Here is a 22,118-nt window from a genome sequence, read left to right on the forward strand (position 1 = left end):
GGGCAATCCTGGGGAGGATCTGCAGAGCCGTGGGGCTGGGGCTCAGCTACGGCTTGTGGAACACGGTGGCTCCAGGCGCTGGCGTCTGAGCTGCCTGTTGGGGCAGAGCCATCCCTTCCCCCTGCCTGCCGTCCCTACATGCAAAGCCAGGCAGCTCTGCTCCCAGGTCAGCTGCTCACAAACCACCGTGGGAATCCCTGGGGACGTGGGTGCAGCAGGATGGGTGACTGGAGAGGTTTGAGGTGGCAGCAGGGGAGGGCTTTGGAGCCTGGCTGTGGGATGCTGGGGGATTTAGGGGGGATGCCAGAGACTGGCGAAGCTCTGTGCAGGATTTGTGCTCTCACAGAGCCTGTGTGGGGTTCCACAAATCAAAGCAACACCAGGGTAAGCAGCAGAAGATCTTGTTTGGGAACACTTTGGGTACAGGGAGTTGAGGTCCTCGTTGCCTTCCCCAGCATCCCCAGTTAGCCTGAGGACAGCCCAGGGCAGCACAGCCACTGCATCATCCAGGTACGGTGCTCAGAGGGGTCCCTGCAGCAGCTGCAGCTCTCCAGCCCCTTCTCAATGCTCAGGGGGAGCCATGGCCCCAGTTGCATCCATCTGTCCCAGTGTCACTGGCTTTCAGGCAGAGCTCACTGTCACACAGCTTCCTTTGGGCTCAACCTCATCCAACCCATCCCCTGTCCCGCAGGAAAGGCCCAAGAGTTCCCACTGGGTCCATAAAGTCCTGGCCATCTCAGCTGAAGGATGGTGGTCCTCCAGGCAGAGATGTCACATCCTGGCACATCCAGAGCCTCAGGTGGTGGCCCTGACTCTGTCCATTGCCCCATCATTCCAAGGGGTTGTGGCTTGACCCCTGCAGCCAGCCCAGCTCCTGCGGTGCCTCTGTCCTGCCCCAGAATGGGGGGGCCACCATCCCCATGGCCTCACTTGCCCACTGGTATCCCATTCTCCCCACTGACCACTGAGCCAAGGGCCATCTCCATCCTGCTCTTCAGATGTTGTGCATCCAGGGGCTGTCCCACCGGGGCTGCATCGAACTGCACCACTGTGGAGAGAAGGATCTTGTTACCCACCCAGCCAGCAGTGGGACGTGGGGCAGGACCCAGCCCCGAGGGCAGCTGGGGAGAGGAGCCAGCCACAGCCCTCACCACCATCCCACATGGAAGACAGCAAAGAGCCCCAAATCCCTTGGGGCCACCCCAGATGGAAGCAGAGTGTTAGACAGTCCCTCTCCAGGGATGCAGGGGGGTGAAATCCAGCAGGGTATGCCACAGAGAGCATGAGACCACCGCCCTGCAGACCCATTTCCATCCATGAGCCCCCCTCGGTCATTCTCATGGCGAAACCAAACTGCTCGGAGGTGGGACCCGATGGCCAGAGGCTGGGTGCCGTGCCCAGGCCTGCAGGGTGTGGGGAGGATTCGTTACCCGCTCTGCAGCTGTGCCGGGCGCGCACCAGCTGCATGGCCTGCTGGTTCTTGAAGCGGACGAGGCCCATGGTGATCTCGGCGTTCCAGCCGGGGTCCTCCTGGGCGCAGCGGAAGTCGATCTCGTGGCTGTCGTCCATCACCACGGTGAAGTAGATGTGCTGCGCCTTCCACTCCACGCACTCCACCGCCTTCATGCGGGAGAAGCTGAGCTCCTTGCGCCGCGAGCCCTTGGGCTCCGAGAGCTGCAGCCCTTTCTCCGTCAGCAGGCAGCGCTTCTTCTTCCAGAGCTGCAGCAGCCCTCCGCTCCTCTTCTCCAGCACCCCCTCCCTCAGCACCTTCTCGGGGCTCATGGCAGCTACTCGACACCCCAGCATCCTCAGCCCCTTGGGTGGGCACAGCAGGGCATCACCCTCCTGGGGGGGGAGGATTTCCAGCCCCTCTGCGTCAGATCTGAGGTCCCCCCGGAGCCAAGGACCCTCACCACAGCCGGGTGACTCACCCACCGCCTTCTGCTGGCTGCTCCTCAGAGGGGGTGAGTGGTGGGGTGCCCCATGGCAGCTGCCAGCGCTGCTGCCGGGGCTCTGCTCCCTGCCCTGTGCAGCGTGTGGGATCCCTGGCGCCGGGCGCCCCAGGAGCTGTCGCTACATGCCCGGCCGCTCTCCCACTCGCATTCCTCCCCGCCTCGCCTGGCCCCTCCTGCTCTGCAGACACCCTTCACGCTCAGGAGAAGCCCAGCCAGGGGCAGCACAGCCCTGCCTGGCCCAGGAGGTGCTTTGGGGGTACCCGTGGGCAGGCGCTGCCCCTGGGGTGCTCGGATGAGCAGGCGGAGCATGAGCTGCAGGGCAGCAGGGCCGGGGCAGGGCTTGCAGAGCTCTGCATGGCAGCCCGAGGGGCAGTGCCAGGGGCTGTGGGTGCAGCACCAGCCAGGGAGGCACAGTGGGGTTCAGTTCCAGCCCCAAGATGGCTGTGCAGGGCTGCCCTGCAACGGGACAGCCCTTGATGACCACCCAGCCCTCAGCACACAGAGCTCCCCTGCCAAATCCCCCGGGACAGGGATTTAAAGCCCCCAGCCTGTCCCAAGGTGAGGACCAGCATCCCCCAGCCTCGTGTGACCTGAACAGGGGTGGCAGCGTGGCACAGCCCGGTCCCACCTGAGTCCACCCTCCCCTGCAGAGAAACACTCATCTCTGTTCCAGCCCATCTCAGTCCTGGCCAGAACTCATCTGTCTCTGTGCCAGGGGTTCACCATGCTGTGCCAGGCTGCCCGTGGGGACATCTAGGGCCTTTGTGCTGGTTGTGGGCTGTCAAAGGGGGTGATGGTCACAGCCTGCTCGGTGGCTGGACATGGCAGGCAGATGTGCTGGGTGTGCATGTCCCCTCACCCAGGAGAGGACTGGAAGGGGAAAAAAAATTTCCCCTGGGGACATGGGACACATTGGGGTCACTGTCTGGGGCTGGCAGGTCATCCCGTGGCTCCCTGGCACACAGACACAGTGCCAGCACTTACCTCCTGAACGATAGCACCATGCCCCTGCAGACCCCAACACCCCAGTGCCCCCAGGCTGGAGCCCCTCTTACCCCAGACCCTCCATCCTCCCAGTCCCCACCCAGGGCACTGCCTGCAGCTCTTGTGGCCAGGGGGCAAGTCTGCAGCATGGATGAGATGCACCTAATTATCCCTCATTAAGAGGGCAGGGCAGCAGCTGCTGGAGCCAGGAACTGGTTTGTGCTCCCCAGGGCCACCCTTGCCATGCTGGCAGAGATCCTGGCTGTTCCAGGACACCCAGTTTGGTGACATCAGGCAGCCCCAGCTCCCCTGCAGCCCTCACCATCCCCACAGGGCAAAGCCAGCGTGGGCCCAGGCCCAGCTAGGGGGTGGGTAATGAAGTCCTGGAGGTCACCCTGAGGAGCACCCCAGTACTTTTGGGAGAACCAGAGGTGTGAGTTCCTCCCCAAAGGAGCATCCCAGGCTGTTTTCCCACACAGAGGTAAAGGAAGCTCAGCTCCAGGGATGCTGAGCTCTGGAAATTCAGAGAATGAGCTCCCAGCTGTGCTCTGTCAAGCTGGGATATCTGGGGGTGCTTTTGGTTCACCAGTCAGCTCAATCTTCTTGACCAGCCTGAGGAGAGCCAAGGGCTGCCCAACTCCCCTCCACCCTCAGGCCCCAGCTCTGCTGCTCGCTGCCTCTCTGGGCTCCATCCACCACCTGTGGGTATGTCACACTGGGCAACCAACAGAATCACACACAGAAAAGGGTTTAGATGAAAAAGGAATGAAACCTGGGGAGCTGCCAAACTGAGAGCTTAATGACTCTAGAAATCCAGGGAGTAGCTGAAAAGCTGTTAATTATTCAGCACTGCTGGGAGAGGTGCCAGGTAAAAGCACTGATATGGGTTTGATAAGGCCTGCACACGTGTTGTGCCTCTGACGCACCCAAGAAGGTCTGTCCTGGGCCTCCCAGCACCAACTGCTGCTTTTGAGAGGGTTGATTTAAGATGAGATATTGGGAAGAAGCTTTTCCTTGTGAGTGTGCTGAGGCCCTGGCACAGGTTGCCCAGAGAAGTTTGTGTCTGCCCCATTCCTGGAAGCGTTCAAGGCCAGGTTAGATGGGGCTTGGAGCAACTTGGTCTAGTGGAAGGTGTCCCTGCCCATGGCAGGAGGGTTGCACTGGATGGTCTTTAAAGTTCCATCCAACCCAAACCATTCTATGGTCCTATGATCCACTGTGGGAGCAGGGGGAGAGCCCGGCCCAGCTGACCCACAGAGCTCAGCTGGCCAGGGCCAGGCCATGCCTAAATGCAGTGAGCAGCTCCTCCTTCATGCTTTTATGACAAGACAAAACTGCAAACATTTCCTCCCTCTTACCTCCTGACCTCCAGCTCTGCTTCCCCCCTCCTGCACCTCATCAGAGGGAATAAACTCCGTGGCCAGGCCAGGTGGGTCAGCTCTGACGTTTATTGGTGGTTCGGTGACACGGCACAGCACGGCTGAGCACGAATCCCGGCGGGCTGGCCAGGGCCAGGGGCCTTGCTGTGGGCAGGCAGGAGCTGTCTCCCCTCCAGCACCCACAGCAGCAGGACCTGATGGGGATGACACCCTGAGTCCCACGGCCTCTGGGTGCACCGGGTCAGGGCAGGGAGGAAGGGGCTGGTGCTGTGAGGCAGCAGCGGGTGGTTACTGATGATGGTGACAGGTTATGGCTGCAGGGCTGGGAAGGGCTGGGCAGCACAGGCAGGCATGGACAAGCCCTGAGCAAGCAGAGAGCCTGGCTCCCAGTTCCTCACTGCGAGTGGACCAGTGCCCCTGCACCTTGCCCAAAGCCAAAGCCCTTGGGACCAAAGTTCTTGGCGTAGCAACCTGCAGAGAATGGTAAAGGAGAGACGGGTAAGGCCAGCAGCTGAACACCAGCAGGTCCTCCCCTCAAAGCAGGCACTGCCTAAACAGGACAGAGTTTGCCCTGTTTGTTGGGCAAACAGAGAGGTCTCAGGCACTGTGGGAAATCCCTTGGCTGCACAGCCAGCCAGCACAGCCAGTCCCCATCCACAGCTGCTGGGGCCACCCCATCGTCCCACACCCCCATCCTGGTTCCCTGCATGGGGGTTCTGACCCTCTGCCTCCACCCTTCAGGACAAGCCAGTGGGAAGGTGGCACTTACCTTTGCAGTAGATCTCCCCGTCCTTGTCTGCCAGGGTGGTGGACTCCAAGCTTTTGCCACACTTGGCACAGCGGAAGCAGGATTTGTGCCAGGACTGTGGGACAGGAGCAGAGCCTGGTCAGACAGCACCCAGGGACAAGCCAACCATACTTTGGATACAAAACAGGGTCACTTTTCTGTTTCTGACCCCAAGGGGTCTGATCTGAGCAGGGTGAAACCTTTTCTCTGGAAAGAGTGGTGCTCCCAGCCCCAGGGGGGGGCGGGTAGGATAGAGAGAGGAAACATCAGGTGTGGTCAGGGCTCCCATGTTTCTCTCCTTTCAGAGAGTTTTCACCCCCAGCCATTTGTACCATGATTTGCACAGTAATTTGTAAGGACCAATCACCCTCTTCTTTGGAGATTGTTCTCTCTGGAGCAGCAGGATCCATCCCCTGAGATCCCCTGCTGCTGTGGGTTAGCCTGGGAGGTAGCTTGGGACACCTGCCCCATCCCAACTGCAGCTCCAAGGAAGGCAGCAAACACATACTCAGAATGCAGGAATCTGCCAGTGTTTAAAAATAAACACCCTCCCCCTCTATGGATGCACCAGTGCTCTGGGGATAAATGAGCTCACAGCCTTCCAGCAGACCTCCAGTAGCCAGAGCTGCTCATGGAGGAATTTATATAAACAGTTTGGAAAACATGAAACCTTTTTTGGAAGAAAATGTGAAATTAGGGAGCTGGAGGAGGAGGTGGCAGATGGAGTCATCCAGCAAACATTAGCACATGAAATACATGCTCTGGAATCCTCTCTGGCATTGCTTGAGAATAATTACTTTGCCAGTTTTGGTTCCCTGTAAACACTGAGGCCAGAAGCTGACCAGGAAGCCTAGATCATGATTTTAAGGGTAAGTTTGGCTTCTGACCCTCAGCTGACCCTCAACAAATCCATCACAAACCCCTGCACTGCCAGCTGAGAAGCCCTTTCTGTTGACCAGATGCCTCCTGTCCTTGCTCTGGGGACACATGAGACAGACATAGAAGCCCGGGGAGGACAGAGGACAGCAGCAAGTAACCCACCATCACCTGGCTGTGAGCCAGCCCAGCCTGCAGGTCAGGTGAAGACCTTCTCTGAAGGTCTCCCTGCCACACAGCAACCTGTGGCGTGTGTGTGTCCCATCCACTCCATCTCCATTCTTACCTTTCCAGCTCCAATCACCTTCTCAGCTGCATACACTGCTTGACCACAGCGAGGGCACCCATCAGCACCTCCAACCTTCTGGGCCATTCTGGATGCATTAGGGTTGGTGGGTCGGTGAGGTTGGCCCCTGTGGATGGAAGGGAGTTCATGATCAGGGCTGCACAAGCAGGATAGAGGAGGGAAGACCTACACCATCACAAATCCCAGCCCAGTTTTGAAGGGCCCAGAGCTTTAAGCACAATGATGTGAGCCCTGTGGAAACTTCAGCCTCACAGCTGCATGCTGGGACAGGCAGCACGCTCAGGCAATGGGGTCACATCCCATCAAGCCCCATCCCATCCTGCAAACTGGGTTCAGCAGACTTCCCCCAAGAAGCAGAAAGGCAGAGCAGCCACTGGAAGGCAGAGCACCACTGGAAGCTCAGCAGGGGCTACACAGCCAAGCATCACAAGCGAGGAGATGCAGGGGAGAAGGTGCCCACTACAGCCCCAGTTTTGAACACAAGACTTCAACTCACTCTTCATATTTGATTCCCAGAGACTCGCCCTTGTCAGTGCTCAGGGTCCCTGCTCCCTGCCCGTAACCATAGCCCTTGGGGCCGTACTTCTTCCCGTAGCAGGACTTGCAGTAGATCTCCTCTCCATGCACAGCAACAGTGGTGCTGTCCAAGTTCTTCTTACAGACCACTGGAAGAGAGGAGGAGGCCATGCTGTGAGCCCTGCTCATCCAGAGCTCACTAATTAGCTGAGGAAAACAAGTCCTCACAAGGGATAGGAGAGCTCAGCTTTCAAGGAGTGAGGGAAGCCCAGACAAGATCCCTGTCAAGGGGAGTGCATGTAAAACAGCCAGAGATAAGGATCACAACAAGAACACTGTCTGGCTTTAAAGAGAAGCAACCATCAAAGCTGCAAGGTTGATGTTAAGAAAAAGCTCATTAACACTCTTGATGCTGGTGTCCTGGAGATGCACTTAAACTAGGGAGGGGTGAAACTTCCCTACAAACCACTGCAGGATTTGCAAGAGGGCCCCTGCCCAGTTGCAGCTGCAGCTCTGTCACACTCATCTGCTGCAAACACAGCCATAGGCCTTCAGGGGAAAGTAATGAAGCATCTTTCCTTGTACTTAAACTAAAAGCAGATCTGCAGCCACTACCACAGCTGATGCACTGTATGGCTTTTGGCACATTGTGCTGTTGTGCCACTCCAGACCCTGAAACCAGGAAGGTTCATGCTGATGTCTCATGCCTGGTCTGTGCATGGGCTGGTCTCTGATGAGGAACACTCACTCAGCTGGGTGTTCCAAGCTGGTCTCTGATGAGGAACACTCACTCAGCTGGGTGTTCCAAGCCTTGGGGATCAATATGGGCCGTAAGACGGGTCAGGAGGAGATGGCAGCCAGGCTCAGGGTCCCAGCTGAACCCACCCAGAGCTTGAGCTTGCTGCTGTGCTCAGGTCTCAAGAGTTTTCTGCCGATTTCTATGTTCTCCTGACTCCTGTCACAGCTCTTATCTCAGCCTCCATGTCGGCTTCCAAGCTCTTCCTGGAACACACCGCCCAGCAAGCCAGAGCAGGAGGCGAGCAGCACCCAAACAGGCCTGCAGTGATCCCCAGTCCTTACCTGCCCTGGTGCAGGATCCAGATGCCCGGGGCAGAGTCCACAGTGCTGGCAGCCAGCCCCAAAACAGATCCTGTTACAGCTGCAACACAGCCTTCCCCCATCCCGCTTACATGCCTTAAATGTCGAGGCTCTCAGCAGCCCATTGGCCTCTTCAGGAGCAGAACAGTTCCTTGGCCTTTACCAATATCACAGGAATGCAAACACAGCAGAGCTCTCCTCTGAGAGCAGCACAAAGCATGGCCCTAACTGTGGGGGTGAGACACAGGCTTCCTCAGCCCAGTTACTAAATAAGGTGTTTCTCCTCCAGGGCTGCAGAGAACCCCATGTGCTCCTGCTGGGAGAAGGAGGTGGAGAAGGAAATGTCTCCTGCCTTCTAAGGAGGATCTGGCAGAGTCCTCTCCTGGCTACAGGCTCCCCTGTACCACCACAGCAGGAGCTGGAAAGGGAGCACAAACATCCTTGTTGAGAAAGGCCAGCTCTGGTTAACTGTTCCCCAGCTGCCAAGGGAATGGGCTGGTGCTGGGGTTGTCTCTGCCTTACCCTGGAACTCAGCAGCAGCAATGCTGCCTTCACACAGACCCTCCAGGAGGGGAAAACGGGGCTTTTACTGGCACAATTAAAGAGTTTTGTCCTAGGGGTGGGAGTGAATGATCTCAATGGCATCTGTCTCTCTCTCCCACCATACTGAATGGATTTAGGGCTCTAACCTAAGCTTTCACAGTCCTTCATGTGCACTAGCCACAGAGGTTTTGAGAGGCAGCAGAAAAAATCGTTCCTGATCTGCTTCCTAGAAATGAGCCCTTAGCTCCCAGCTTTCTGCATTGCAGAAATTCCACACACCACACTCATGGAGTTAAGGACCCTTTGTTTTTTTCTAAAAGCAGCCAAGTTGCTCCACAAAACAATTAGACAAGAGCTGCTGCTACTTTCTGAGGCCAAACTGTCCCAGTACATTTCTGCCATGTACTATTGACTCAGTTGGATTGATGCCACTGAATCAATCACCAAGTCTCTCCCTGAGCCAATCTCTAATTCTAATGCACTGTGGTAGGTTTGGTTCACTTTTTGTTGGTTTTTTTGGCAGATCAGGTGAAAGTATTTGTTTTTCACCCCAAAAGATAATGGCTTCATATTCTTTGAAGCACGGAGGAACAGGCTGGGAACACAGGAGTTGGGTGCAGCTCAGCATCTCGCAGCGTGTGGCACGGGACTGGGAAAGGGAGGCAGCACTGGAGGCTGGTATGTGAGCCACAGCCTGAACTGGGGAGCTCACAGCCTCAAAGCATTGCATGGGATGTGCCACCTGCCACCACGGTCTGGACAATGCCCGTCTCCTGCTCTGATCTTGAACATCTGGAGATAATCTAGAGGACCATCCCTGGTGTAGGGACAGACTAAGTCTTTGTGTGGGTGCTGGCTGAGGTTAGCCCTGACAGCTTGGATGGTCCTTGGTGCTCTGGGACAATTCCTTCAGCAGAACTAACTTCCAAGTCTGGAGAAAAGCAGAAAGCCTGCCACAGAGTCCATAAACAGGATATGACGGGGCACCCAGCCGGCAGAGAGCCAGGAAGCGGGCTGGGAGGGGTGAGAAAAGGGCTGGTACTCACTGCACAAGAAGCAGGACTTGTGGAAGCTGCTGCCTTCACACTGCACCTCCTCAGCAAAGTACACTGCCTTCTGGCAGACGCCACACTTCTTTCCTCCTCCCCAGTTTGGCATCCTGCAGGAAAAGCACAGGCAGAAACAGCGTGAGGCAGGGTGCTGGGCAGGCAGGAGGCAGGGATGGGGCAGGCACCCACCAGCTGTGCTCCAGCAGCTGTTCCACATCTGCACACACAGAGACAACCCACAGATGTTTGCTGTTTGCACAGACTCACAAGCCTGGTAATTAGCAGAATTGGCAGAACTCAGGATGCCCAGGGCACGGGTCAGGGCTGACACGCTGGCAGGGCTGCACAGAGGCACTGGCCCCTCTCTAGTCCAGCTGAAGCTCCTGGCTCCCAGATGCACAGCACAGGACAGACAGATGGAGCTGTGGAAGGTACCAGAAGTGGTGCCCCAGGGACCCAGGAGCTGTGTTTGAGGTGTGACTGCAGCAGCCAGGAAGTCTCTTTTCTGAATGCCCTGAGGGCTGGACTTCCCACTGCTGCGAATCCTGTGACAAATCCCTCCCTTCCAGCCTGATGGTTCCAGTCCCAGACTTTGGATTACCTTAAAAGGACACAAACAGTTTCTCTCCAGGGCCTGTTTTTCCCTCCTGTACCAGGAGGAGGGCCTGACCTGGTTAAAGAGTTTCCTTGGAGGGCAGAAACATCCAGCACATCCTCCTGCCAGCCCAGGCAGCAGAGACACCCTGCATGGCACTTCAGGAATAACACAACTCTGGCTACTGTTTCTATGGGTCCTCTATTCCCTTCCAAACACATCAGCCAGCAGACTCCATCTCTGGGACTCACCAGCCCTGGCCGTGGTGGGCAGCCTCATGCAGGCAGCCCCCTGCCTCAGTATTCCTGCAGCACTCCCCACTCCACAGTCAGGGCATCTGCCAGCATGCTCTGGGACAAACTGCCTGGCATGGTTCAGAGCCAGCTGTTCCCCTTCGCCTCCACAGCACATTTTCTTTTCTGCTTTACAGCAGCAGCAAAGGGAAAGTCTCCATTCCAAATGGTGGTGTTCACCTCCCCAAACCAAACCATGGGCAGCAGGATTTAAGCTGTCTGTAAATCTACAGAAGAGGTACTTCTGGGTGAAGCCCATCTGATGTTTGCCACAAGAGCTGAAGCCCTTTTGCAGCTTATTTTCCCCCACCCACCATGGGAAGGTTGCAAGTGCTTCCACAAAGTTTAAACAATGTCATGGTGATTTCAGCAGGTGACTCTGACCCAGTAGCACAGATGCAGCCCCAGCAAAGCCACATCCCAGCACAACCTCCTGGCACACACCAAGACAGATTTGCTGTGAGGAGAGACCATGCAAATGGGTTTGTCCTGGGGATACATGTGAGTGTGACAGCTCACAGCTGGGCACAGAGAAAGACTGAGATAAGATTTAAATTGCTGGGAACTCCTTCTTAGTCCACAACACACACATATCCTGAAACCCCAGCAGACCACACACCAGAAACCAAAAAGCACTTTATGCTACAGGTCAGTATCAGCAAGATAAAAACCCCAAAACCAAACCAAAGGAGCACCCTGCTCACACAGCCTGAGACCTGCACCAGCTGTCTCAGAAACAAAACCCTTACAACAGCAATGTAGACTGACCCATCATCCCAATTCCCTAATTAGCAACTACTTTAAGTTGGAGAGCTTGCAAACCTTTCAATAGTTTTTTCAGAGTACTTTGCACCATGGAGCTCAGCACCATGTTCTGTCCAACTGCAACACGTGCTGACCATAGTCACACTTCTCCAAATCATCATTAGACTCATGTAGAATAAGGAACAGGAAGGTGACTTGTCCTGCACCCAAAGACCTCACTGAGCACCCAGGACTGCCAAAAACCAAGATTATTTTCCTCTGTCCTGCCTGCCAGTTTAGAGAGCACCTGGTATAGGCATGAAAAGAGCAGAGATTGGAAGGAGGAGGCACCTAGACAGATGAGGCACATGGTCAGAGCAGAAACAAATGAGTTCATGGGAACACAGCTAACACCACGTGGGAAATCAACAGAGCAGAGCATCAGGGGTTCAGCACCAGTAACTGCAATCAGGACCATGGGAGACTGTCCCAGACAACCTGCATTTGTCATGGAGCAGCTTTCACATCACCTGGACACAAGTGGGAAGTTAGAGTGAGTTAGAATTGTTCCCCAGTTCCCCTGCCACGTAATCACCTGGGTGGAGTAGTGACATGAGGAGACTCTGAGCTGCCAGCAGTGTAAATGAGGATAAACAAAGGTCATTTGTGATACAGTGACGTCAAACTGGTCAGCAAGAGGAGAACGGGGTCCTGAGGCTGGTGAGCATTAAGATGTGGCAAAACACTGGGCATCATCATGGAGAAACCAAAGAGCTGACCCAGGAGATGCTGCTGGATCGGATGAGACACCTCTGAGGGCTTTGCCATAAGAGGAGGGGAGAAAGACAGAAGGTCTTAGGCGATCCTCACACGTGGTTCATCTACTCTACAGCTTTCCATCACAACTGGGGTCCTCAATGAAAATCCCAATTTCATCCACAAGAGCCAAAAGTGTTTTCAGGTTTGCTGAGTGCTAGTGACTTCTGCAGGAATCAAAATCCATGACCCGACCAAGCTCACTTGTGCATTCCCAAAGCCTCTGTTTTGCCTGATCACTCACATCTGTGTCATTCTGTGCTGCCTCCCAGGAGCAGAGAGCCGAGCTCAGCCACTCCAAGGGGGTTCAGGCAAACCAGTGGAGGAGGATTTGACCCAGGAGACAGGAGACGCTGCCTATGAGCCCGAGGCTGGACAGTGTCCACTGACCCACTGGAGCAGGGAAGGCACCATGCTGTCAGATAGCAGCAGGCACTGAGCTACCTGTTAAGCAGCAAGTCCGCCCCAGAGCTAGGAGCAGTCACAGACACCACCACACCGTTCCAGCCTCAGCACCAAAAGAGCCAGGGAGCTGCAGCATCCAAAACCAATCTCACACTTAATACCAGGTTAGCACTTGCACCTTCTCACCCAGTCCAACCCTTCTGATATCTAACACTGCCACTTGCTTGCACCTTCTTGCCAAGTGTTAATTAACACTCCTTCCTACACACTGGCTCCACTGCCAGCTCTGAGGTTTGGAAAGTGGCACCTGAAGCTGTACTCAAGTGTGTGCCCAGCCAGGTCCTCAGCAATGAGAATCTCCTCTGCAAAGCAAGATCAGCTCATGCCAGAGGAGAAGAGGGAGCTGGTTCAGTCTTCCTGGGTGTGAGCTGGAAAAAAGCAAAGTGACAGCAGAACCCACATTTTGGCAAAGTGATGAGGCGCAAGGACTCTGCTCACCTCCCAGCCCGAGACCACAGCCCTGAGACTTCCCTCTGCAAAAAGGAACAGGAATGCTTAGCAGAGGGTGACAATTACAGATATAGTCCTTAGCGAACCCCAACGTTTGGCGTCCCGGCGGGCAGCAGCCACACTGCCCCGTGAGGAAAGTTCACTCCATCTGATGCAAGAGCTTCGGCTTCCGCATCTGGCCTCATGTGCACGGATGGCTCATGCCCTTTCTTGCCTCCCAGGGCCACGCCACAGCCTCGCCCACCCCGCGAGTGCACGGCAGCGGCTGTGCTCCTGCTCCAGCCCCCCAGCCCCGCATCTCCCCCGAGGCGAGATGCCCGGGGGCGCTCCGGAGCGAGGGCTGCGTTTAGGGGGCCAGTGGGAAGGCAGCGGCTCGGAGGGACGGGGAGTTGCCCGCCTCGGGGACCGGGGGAGCGGCGGCCCCGGAGGCTCCTGGGCGGCGCGGGGGGAAGGTCTGCGCCGCGCACCTACCTGCGGCTGAGCTGCGCTGAGCTGGGCGGGCGGGACAGCAGCGGGAGCGGGCGCGGCGCCGGCGGCCGCTCGGGGCTTTTGTCGGCGGCGGGAGAAGGCGGGTCGCGGGGCGGCGGCGCCCGGCGCCAGCCCGGACTGATGTCACGGCGGAGGAGGGCACCGGGCGGGACGGCCTCGGCCCCGGGGAACCCCCGGAAGCAGGGGAAAGGCCTTTAGGATCATCGAGGCCAACCTTTAACCTCGCACTGCCGCATCCACCCCTAAACCGCGACCCTCAGCGCCACAGCCGCACGGCTTTTGAGTCTCTCCAGGGATGGGGACTGCAGCACAGCCCTGGGCTGCCTGGGACAGGGCTCGGCAACCCTTTCAGGTAAGAGATAGTTCCAAATCGCCTATCTAAATCTCCCCTGGAGCAACTTGAAGCCGTTACCTCTTGTTCTGTTGCTCGTAGCTTGGGACCGGAGACCGCCCCTCCTTTGCCACGGCCTCCTGGCAGGGAGTGTCAGAGAGTGCTGCTGGCTGCCCTCAGCCTCCTCTTCTCCAGGCTCAACACCCCCATTCCCTCAGCCCCTCCCCAGCCCCTCGTGCTCCAGCCCCTTCCCCAGCTCTGTGCCCGGCTCTGGCCACGCTGCAGCCCCTCAGTGTCCCTGTGGCAGTGAGTGAGGGGCCCAGCACTGACACAGCCCTGGAGCTGCAGCCTCCCCAGGGCCCAGCACAGGGGACAATCCCTGCCCTGCTCCTGCTGCCACCCCAGTGCTGATACAAATGAACCCTTCAGGACTAGCCATGGCTAGTCCTTAAAACCCACAGGCTGGTTGCCAATTGTATGTGCCATCAGTGAGCTGGGGAGCAGGAGCAAAAGCTTCCTATGGTAACCCACCACCACAATGCTGCTGTGGGTGCAGGCATATGGGAATAAGAAGCACAACACAAGACTGCAAGGGAAAGGCAGGACAGCTGGGTGGCAGGTCACAAAGCTGCAAAGGGAGGGCCCTGAACAATGAAAAGGTCCAAGCACTATGGGCACTGTGAAATCTCAGTGTCTGCAGGAGCAGTGATACTGCCTTCACCTCCCTGATGTCCCCCACTCCCTGCCCTACTCTCCCACCACATGTTGGTGCTCTCTGTGCCCAAGCATCCCAGGAGCAGCCCACAGAAACTGTGGCTGCAGGACTACAAAATGTGGTTGTTGGGCTACAGAGCTGTAATTCCTTTGTTTTTTTCTGTGTGTTTCTATGCCAGGGCAACACGGGAACCCAAGAAGGGCCAGGACCTTACCAAACACACTCTAAGGCTCCAGGTAATGCTGCTTCCACCATGAAAAGCCAAGGGCAGGCCATGTGCAGTGTGACCCATTGTCTGTCAGACACTGCTGTGTGCTCAGACCCAACACAGGAAGATCTTGTCAGTCTCAGTTTGTGTTTGGGTGTTCCCTTGTGTGCTTATCTCCTGTTGATTTTCAGCTTCCTGAGATACAGACTCCCATTGTCCATCTCCCTGGGAAAGATCCACCTGGATCTAGCCCTGCCCAGCACTCCCCCTCTGCCCATGGAAGCTGGCTGCAACAGGAAGGGAGGAGAGGGGGAAGCCTTCCCCAATCCCCAGCAAGCACAGGGACAGGAACCAGGTGGCACTAGACAGAGAATGGATCTTCCCTTTCTCAGGCATTTTTGGTGTCCTGGAAGATTCATTCCATCAATGCTTTGTCACCTGGACTTGGAGGCTAGCAAAGGGCATTCCCTTCCAGGAGCAGCTCCACAGAGAGTGCTGGGAGGGGTAGCCAGGAGAAAGGAACAGTTTTGTTCATGTCTATAGCTGCTTCTCACCCTGAGCCTTTGCCCCAGGAGTCCCTGAGGCATTTGTCCTCCATGATGGTCTCGCATCCCCTGTGAGTAGCTGAGGATGGAGTGAAGCCAGATGCTCTAGCGCTTCTAAATGCTCACCTCCTAGTGTCTTCCCTAACCAGCAACATGCTTCTCTCAGACTTCAGACTTCATGCTTCTTTCGCCTTCACTTGCTACAGCCTCCTCATCTACCCAACAGCATCCAGCGTCTTCAGGGGATGCAAGAGACCAGAGGTTCACACTCTTCTGTGAGCACAGGGACCGAGGCCCTGGTGCCGTGGCTCCCCACGCCATCTAGTGTTGCACGGCGGTGGGACATAGGAGTGGAAAGGGCTGAGACTGCCAAGCCAGGTTGGTGTGCAGCCTCGAACGGGGAATTTTACCCACTCATTTTAGTTCTACAGTTTGCAGAAGGCACACACGACACTTCCAGGAAGACACTGTGCTGACCCAGTGGCACTGCAGAGGAAATCCCACAGGTTTCAAACCTGTGCATGAGCATGTGCATGCAATGGTAATGTATGCCAGAAGTTTTGGGATCGCTGTTTGTGTCATTTACAGCCAGTTCTCAAGAGATGTGGCAGTGCAGGACTTCCTGGCATCCAGGAGCTTAGTCAGATGTCCAGGAATCCTAGACAAATGCAGAAAACTCTCCAAATGTTCCTGGGTAGAATTCCTGTCAGGAAAATAAAAGGCATAAAACCATAAATAGCTGTTAGTCTCTATTAGGCAGTTTTCACAGGAGCACTGGGTGGTCTTGTCAGCTGCAGGGGGAAATGGGATGGTTTCCCATGCCAATACCACACTGCAGATGGAGAAGGTGCTCACACAACTGTGAGCTGCACTGCTAACACAGCTGTGCCCATCACTCCATGTAAGAACTAAGGCTCACGTCAGCCTGGCATGCAGCCAGGAGTAATTAAACTCTTCAAGCAATAGATGAGAAGTTAAGGAGCTCCAGGCTTGGTCCAGCATGGACCTAGCATGCTTGTCAGCATGAATAACTAATCCTGCTGGGAAGAATGCACTGTAAAGCTGGGCAAGGCGATAGCTGGTCATACTGAACACGACCCAGCACGGACCTTGTCTCTTGTTGGCACCAGGAGTGTGTGCTAAGGGATCCCAGCCTCCAGCAGCTCGAAGCAAAGGCCTTTCTCAACCAGGGATGCCAACTTTGTATTTATGAGTCTTGATTGATTTACTGCTGTTAATTTGTCCTCTTGCTTTTAAACCCAGCTGAAGTGCTAGCAAATATACTGTCCTGCTGTCAGGAGCTCCATACTGAAATGCTCATTGTCTGAAGCCCTTTTCCTTGTTGCTATTCTCTGAACCATTTCTGTACTAGCAATTCCTAAACCCAGTTTTGCTATTTTAGACTGCTAATGAAGCATGATCTGGCATTTCTATGAATATTTAATAGCCCTCAATGTGCCCCCTAACTGTTCATTGGAGTGGTTCCTGGTAATTTGCATGCTGGGGACATCAGATGTGCTGTACTGTAGTTCCCAGGGCTTTCCCTGTTCAAAAATGCTGGGTTATTTTTAAAGACTAATGATGAAATGCCATCTGGCCAGGGGGATTTGTCACTGATCATTTAGCAGCGTGCTCGTGCTGCTATTCCTCCAACAAACAATTTGAGGCAAACCCTCTGTTTGGCAGTTCATCCTCACAAAATCACCAGAAGAGAGGCAGCCCCTCCACTCTGAATTGAAAACCGTGCTCTGCTGCCTGCCAGGAAAGCCCTGTCAGCACCTCAGCACCGCCACAAAGCAGAGCCAGGCAGGCACCACAGGGTGCTGCGAGCAGGACGCTCCAGCCACGAGAGGGGGCTCACAGAAGGTGTAATGAAGCCAACTGAAGGATCTCATCCACAAAACGTTCACCGTTTGGTTTGGCTACAGCAGGTAGAGCTGGAGGGGAGCAGCCTGTGGGCCTGCAGACGTTTCCCTCCGCTGTGGGCTGACACGCGGGCCTGTCCGGATGGCGACGATGGTGTTGCGGTGGCCTGGCAGATCTCTGCTCCTCACCTTGCAGCTGCCTCGAGTAGCACTTGCTTTCACCTGGGGACGGCCAGGAACTGGGTTTAACTAGGGGGAAAACTGGAAACGGCCTGTCTGGAAGCTCAGCGTCCTCCCGGCTGCCTCAGCGGCCCCTGCGTGGGCGGCCGGGACACCTGGACCTGCCGGATTTGGCCTGTTTTCCCTGGCGGCCATTTCTCCCCCTCACTCCAGTCACCTCGTCCTAGCGCAGGCTTGCCCGGCCCTCTCTGCCCCACAGGCGGGGGCACGGCCGGGCGGCGCCGGCTCCTCACGCCACACACCGGCCACAGGCGCTGCGATGGCGACCGGCCGGGCGGGAAGGCGGGCGGGGACCGCCCCGCGGGCGCGCGGGGGCCGCTGGGAGCTGTAGTCCGCCTGGAGCCCAGGTGCGGCGGCGCGCGGGGGCAGCCGGGAGCCGTGTCCGCCCCGCGGGGCAGGTGCGGAGCGGCCCGCGGGAACTACATGTCCCGGGATGCCGCGGGGCTCGGGCGGCGCGGGCGCGGCGGCCGCGGGGGCGTAGCGAAGATGGCGGCGGGGGCGCTGCGCCCCGCTCCCGGCTGAGGCGCGGCGCTGCTCCCTGCGCCTCAGTGCGGCGGCGGCGATGTCGGAGCCGGAGCACCTGGGCGGGAAGCGGGCCGAGTCGGCGCGGCTGCGGCGGGCCGAGCAGCTGAGGCGCTGGAAGGGCTCCCTGACGGAGCAGGAGCCGGTGGCGGAGGGGGGTGGCCGCGGCCGGCACCGTGGTGCCGGAGGGTCCCGCGTCCGCTTCGAGGAGGGCGCCGTTTTCCTGGCCGCCTGCTCCAGCGGGGATACCGAGGAGGTGAAGCGTCTGCTGGGCCGCGGCGCCCGCATCAACACCACCAACGTGGACGGGCTGACAGCCCTGCACCAGGTACCGGCAGCCCGGGCTCGGGCGGGGTGAGGGAGCCGGGCCCGGGGCGGGGAGGCGGCGGCCCGGCGGTCCCTTCCCTTTCGGCGGCCGCTGAGCGAGGCATCCCCCGCGCTCCTCTCCAGAGCACCCGCAGCAGGATGGGGGACACAGGCTGGGACTCGCTCTGCCCTCGCCTTCTCAGCCCCGGAGCCGGGGAGGGGGTGGCAGGGGGTTTCGGGCGCGTCCCCGGTCGCTGGTAGAGGGGGAGGGCAGCGCAGGACCTGCAGCGCCGGCGGTGGGTTGTTTATAAACAAAGCGGTGACAAGAAGCTTTGATCTGAGCCTCATCCCGCATATTTAGTGTGTGTCTGAAGCAGAGACCTAGTTTGGAGGGGAGCGTGGTAGCATATTCCAGTCGAGCAGCTTGATGTACCGAGTTCTCACAGGGATATTAAGTAGCTTAATTAGCAAAATAAAGCGTTGGGCTGGCAGAGGTGTGAGACTGGCTTATTGTTTGAAAACGTTTTACTCCGTGCTTAGGGTCTGCTGAAAGAGCAGAAGTAATAGAAGTAGTTCCGTTGGGGGGGATGCATGTTTGCAAGGTCAGAAACATCTCCTCAACTTCTGTGTTTGTGTTCTATCAGAGTTGCCTTGAAACTCCCCAAACTGCTCTTTGGCAAGCTTTGCAGAGACCAGAGAGTGCCCACATCTTAGATAAGCAACATAGACTCTATTAGTATTCATCCAAATGTGCTGAATATCGTGCAGAAGTGCTCATAGAAGTTGGCTTTGGTATCTATCTAGAAACGTGTGCTACATTTCATCCATAGCTTTTGCTGTCGTCGTGTAAATGACCAGGAATGTCAGGGAACATGTGAAATTGCTACCCTTTAATGTTGGGAAACCTGTTGCTACCTAAGACCAACTCAGAATTTAGCAGGGCATGTGAAATCAGCGTCCTGGATTGTTGCATCTGGTCAGTGAAATGAATCTGATTTGAGTCTGGGCCAGTGTCAGGAAGAAAATTTTCTTAGCTCAAGATCTTGTAGATTAAGCATGTCATGTAGCGTCAGGACCGGGAAGAGCAGCACAGTCCAGGAATAACATCTGGAAATAGTGTTTTTGTAAAGAATAGTGCTTTAATAGCACAAATATCAGGGCAGTAATTGAGTTGATTAGGCTTTTGCTGGGCTGGTATTATGGAACTGAAGCATTTGGGACGTTTAAAAGCACGGTTCACAAGCTCAGTTCAAGCGACCGTCAGTGAACAAGAGACAGTGTTATTTATTTGTTTTGTTCAGGAGCTCCGAAAACAAGTTATGAAGCAAAGAGCGTAGGAGCTCACAAGCTGTTGGGTTGATTAAGACTTTGGTAGGCACAGCAGTGAACTTTGCAATGGCTCAGCTTTGGGGGTTTTTTGGTGTAGCAACAGCCAATTAAGTTACACTGCTGAGTAATGTCCAATGCAGCATGTGTGCATTTATTAGCAGGTAAGTAAGTAATCGTATGGACACTAGTAAGAGCCAGTTATTGAAGAGCTGGTTATTGAAAGCATTTTGTCAAGCCAGAAGGCTAAATCTAAGGTGGATAGAAGCGTGGTAGAATTGGGATGACTCCATGAGGGCTTTCCAGGCAGGACTGATTATGGTCTCTGCAGAAGTATCCGGGTGGCTTGCTGCTCTATGTAATGTGATGCTTGGCCAAAAGTGTATCATGAAGTGCATTGGACTCCTCAGACAATGAGTGATTATCTCTGCAAGGTCAAACTTCTTGAATATATGATAAGTCATGTATTGACAAGCAGGCTGCAGATATAGTTCTATACACATAAAGCATTGCGTCTTAAGAGCTGAATATCAGGTAACGTTGGACAGTAGCACCTAGGGCTTGATACTTGAAAGAGCTTATAGATGAGTGAGCAGTCAAGCAAATGCTAACAGTACGAGCAAGTCTCATGAAGTACTGTGACAGAAACTTTACAGGGAGGGAGGTTGACCTCACTTTGAATTTCATAAAGACTTTGTTCCATTGTCCTGTTGCTGTATTAACATTTTCTCATCTGCATGTCTTGGACAACACTGAGGAGTGCTGAGGTTGTTCTTGCATACCCAACTGAGTATTTGTCTGAGGTTTTGTTGTATATGTATATCTCGAGTCTGTAAATGTGCATTGGATTAAAATGTTGATTATCGTGGTTGAAGAGATTGTTATGAGTTCTTTATCACTGAATGTGTCTGACACGCGTTTGTTTTCGTGTTACTCGGGGAATGATACTGCTGATGGTAAAGTGTCCAGTGAGGTTGAGGGTTGGTTAACAAATAAATTGAGTGTAGTACATGTGAGGATTTTTTTCATAACTTCTCTCAGTAGCAGAAAAATAACATTGTGAGACACAGGGCAGATGGTAATGACCGTCTGCTCTCGTTTGTACTTGTAAAACCAAGCAGCCGTGCAGTGAGGAAGGAAATCCTGCACTTTAAGAGTTTGCTTTGTTGAAAGAAAGATTGGGTAAAAGTTTTCTTCCTTTGGCCAAAGAACTTAATACTGAGACTTGCTCTGTATAAGAAGATGTCTTTTTAGGTAGTGGAAGGGTTAAAATCAATTGACTTAATTTGTCAGAGTCGGCATCTGCTTCTGCAAAACCTAAGACCAATCTTACAAATTGGGTTAGCTTGGCTGAAGTGCACAGCAGCCACAAATGCTGCCTGGCATCCAACAAAGGTAAAGTTACACTTTCGCCAGTATCTGGGCCACTGTGACTAAGAGGCATTGTGTGCTTGCTGGATGAGAAGCCACCTTCGCTATTTATAGCTATGAAGCTGTATTTGGAAAATAACCTTTGAAATTACAAGTGGTGTTTCTGAGCCTCCACCTTGCTTTGTCATCCTCTTTGGAGGCATCAGGTGCAGCATAAACCTGCACCACAGGCCAGTGTCTGTATTGTGGCTTCAGTTATATATGTTTTTTCACCTCAGTGCATGCAAAATGCTTCTGGATGAATGTCAGTCCCATATTTACAGTAATTAACATAACTCTTTGAATATAGTGTATTTTTGGCAATGGTTTTGTGTTTAATGCAGAATGGAAAGGAAGATATTAGCTACGTGGAAGTGAACATCTAGAAACCATCAAGAAAACCACTACTAGTAGGTGAAATGATCTCTTGTTGGCAGTGGAAGTTCTTTAGCGTTTGCAGATGGTAGAAAGCATGCATGAAATGCTCTCTCCTCCCGAGTGACAGATGGAACGAGAGTAAGCTTGTACGAAAATGAAGTCTTAAGGGGAAAAAACCCTGATACTTCTAGTTGAGAAGGCATCTCCAAATGTAATAGGCAGTTCTTGTTTGTCTTCAAGGACTGATTCATGAACAATGACAACAGGAAAGGTCATTTATCCTTTGCCACTTGATGATTTACCCACTGTTTCCCTTTCACCTGTTCCGTGGAGAAGCGAGTCCTGAGTTTCTGTCAACATTCGCTTTACCCCGTGTACCCAGCAACTGAAAATAATTCAGAAGCTGCTTCATGAAAAGTTTGGTACTTTGGGCAGTGGTTCTGGGTTAGGTAATGGAGACTGTGACCTCTCCAACAGCCCTGGTTTAAGTTATTCCTGCTTCTGAGCCAGAGCAGCACAACAGCAAAGCATTCCTGTTTGCTCTTCAGAGCTTTATAAAGGGGCATCCATGTCAAACTACTGCTGACTGGTTTTTGGTTGCTGCTTAGCAAACTTGGCCCTTGCCTTGCTTCCAAACGTTGCATGCAGACCTAGCAGAGCAGAAGGCAGCAGAATTTTTGGACAGTCCAAAACCACAGCCAGGGTAATATGTTACAGACCACTCTCTCTAGTCACAGCAGTCTGGGGACCACTGAAAGAATCATCAGGTATAACACCCAGTTTTTGTTCTGGAGACTGAGGGAAAGGAAGAGAAGATTCTGATGTGGATTGGTGGGTTTTCTTATCTAGAGGTTCAGAACTGCTACAGAGGTTCAGAACTGCAGGAGTGGCTGAAGCAGCCATAGTTTGTTTTACAGGATAACAGA

At 54.7% G+C, this 22,118-nt stretch overlaps 3 protein-coding genes and 1 long non-coding RNA gene across 9 annotated transcripts in view; 2 read left to right on the forward strand and 2 right to left on the reverse strand.

Annotated features, from left to right (window-relative positions):
* Positions 1-385: 385 nt before the first annotated feature.
* PHLDA3 (pleckstrin homology like domain family A member 3) lies at positions 386-4,365 on the reverse strand. Of its 2 annotated transcripts, none has more exons than XM_010204977.2 (2): positions 1,431-2,951; positions 386-1,048 (listed from the first exon to the last, which is right to left on the reverse strand). In XM_010204977.2, exons 1-2 carry the CDS (start codon positions 1,804-1,806, stop codon positions 927-929), a joined length of 498 nt encoding a protein of 165 aa, XP_010203279.2. In that variant the 5' UTR covers positions 1,807-2,951; the 3' UTR covers positions 386-926. The 2 variants fall into 2 exon arrangements, with proteins under 2 accessions (XP_010203279.2, XP_061869407.1); XM_062013423.1 differs by adding an exon at positions 4,298-4,365 and having other exon boundaries at positions 970-1,815.
* A 4-nt stretch (positions 4,366-4,369) lies between these two features.
* Positions 4,370-13,437, reverse strand: CSRP1 (cysteine and glycine rich protein 1). Its single transcript, XM_062013424.1, has 6 exons — positions 13,329-13,437; positions 9,492-9,604; positions 6,785-6,953; positions 6,268-6,394; positions 5,088-5,181; positions 4,370-4,789 (listed from the first exon to the last, which is right to left on the reverse strand). Exons 2-6 carry the CDS (start codon positions 9,601-9,603, stop codon positions 4,713-4,715), a joined length of 579 nt encoding a protein of 192 aa, XP_061869408.1. The 5' UTR covers position 9,604; positions 13,329-13,437; the 3' UTR covers positions 4,370-4,712.
* Positions 13,438-13,683: 246 nt separating this feature from the next.
* Positions 13,684-17,602, forward strand: LOC133627529 (uncharacterized). 2 transcript variants are annotated; one of them, XR_009820265.1, is made up of 3 exons: positions 13,684-13,698; positions 14,571-14,628; positions 16,832-17,602. It is a non-coding gene; the product is annotated as an uncharacterized LOC133627529 (long non-coding RNA). The 2 variants fall into 2 exon arrangements; XR_009820264.1 differs by lacking the exons at positions 13,684-13,698; positions 16,832-17,602 and adding an exon at positions 15,372-15,881 and having other exon boundaries at positions 14,572-14,628.
* A 14-nt stretch (positions 17,603-17,616) lies between these two features.
* Positions 17,617-22,118, forward strand: part of PPP1R12B (protein phosphatase 1 regulatory subunit 12B) — a 102,836-nt gene continuing 98,334 nt past the window's right edge. Inside the window, exon 1 of one of the 4 annotated variants that reach the window (XM_062013420.1) lies at positions 17,617-18,100. In XM_062013420.1, the coding sequence (XP_061869404.1) occupies positions 17,813-18,100 (288 nt within the window). In that variant the 5' untranslated portion in view covers positions 17,617-17,812. The remainder of the gene's footprint in view (positions 18,101-22,118) is intronic. The other 3 variants (XM_062013416.1, XM_062013415.1, XM_062013419.1) reach the window with 3 other exon arrangements.

The sequence above is a fragment of the Colius striatus genome, chromosome 22, assembly GCF_028858725.1.
Source record: "Colius striatus isolate bColStr4 chromosome 22, bColStr4.1.hap1, whole genome shotgun sequence".
In the NCBI taxonomy this organism is placed as follows: Eukaryota; Metazoa; Chordata; class Aves; order Coliiformes; family Coliidae; genus Colius; species Colius striatus.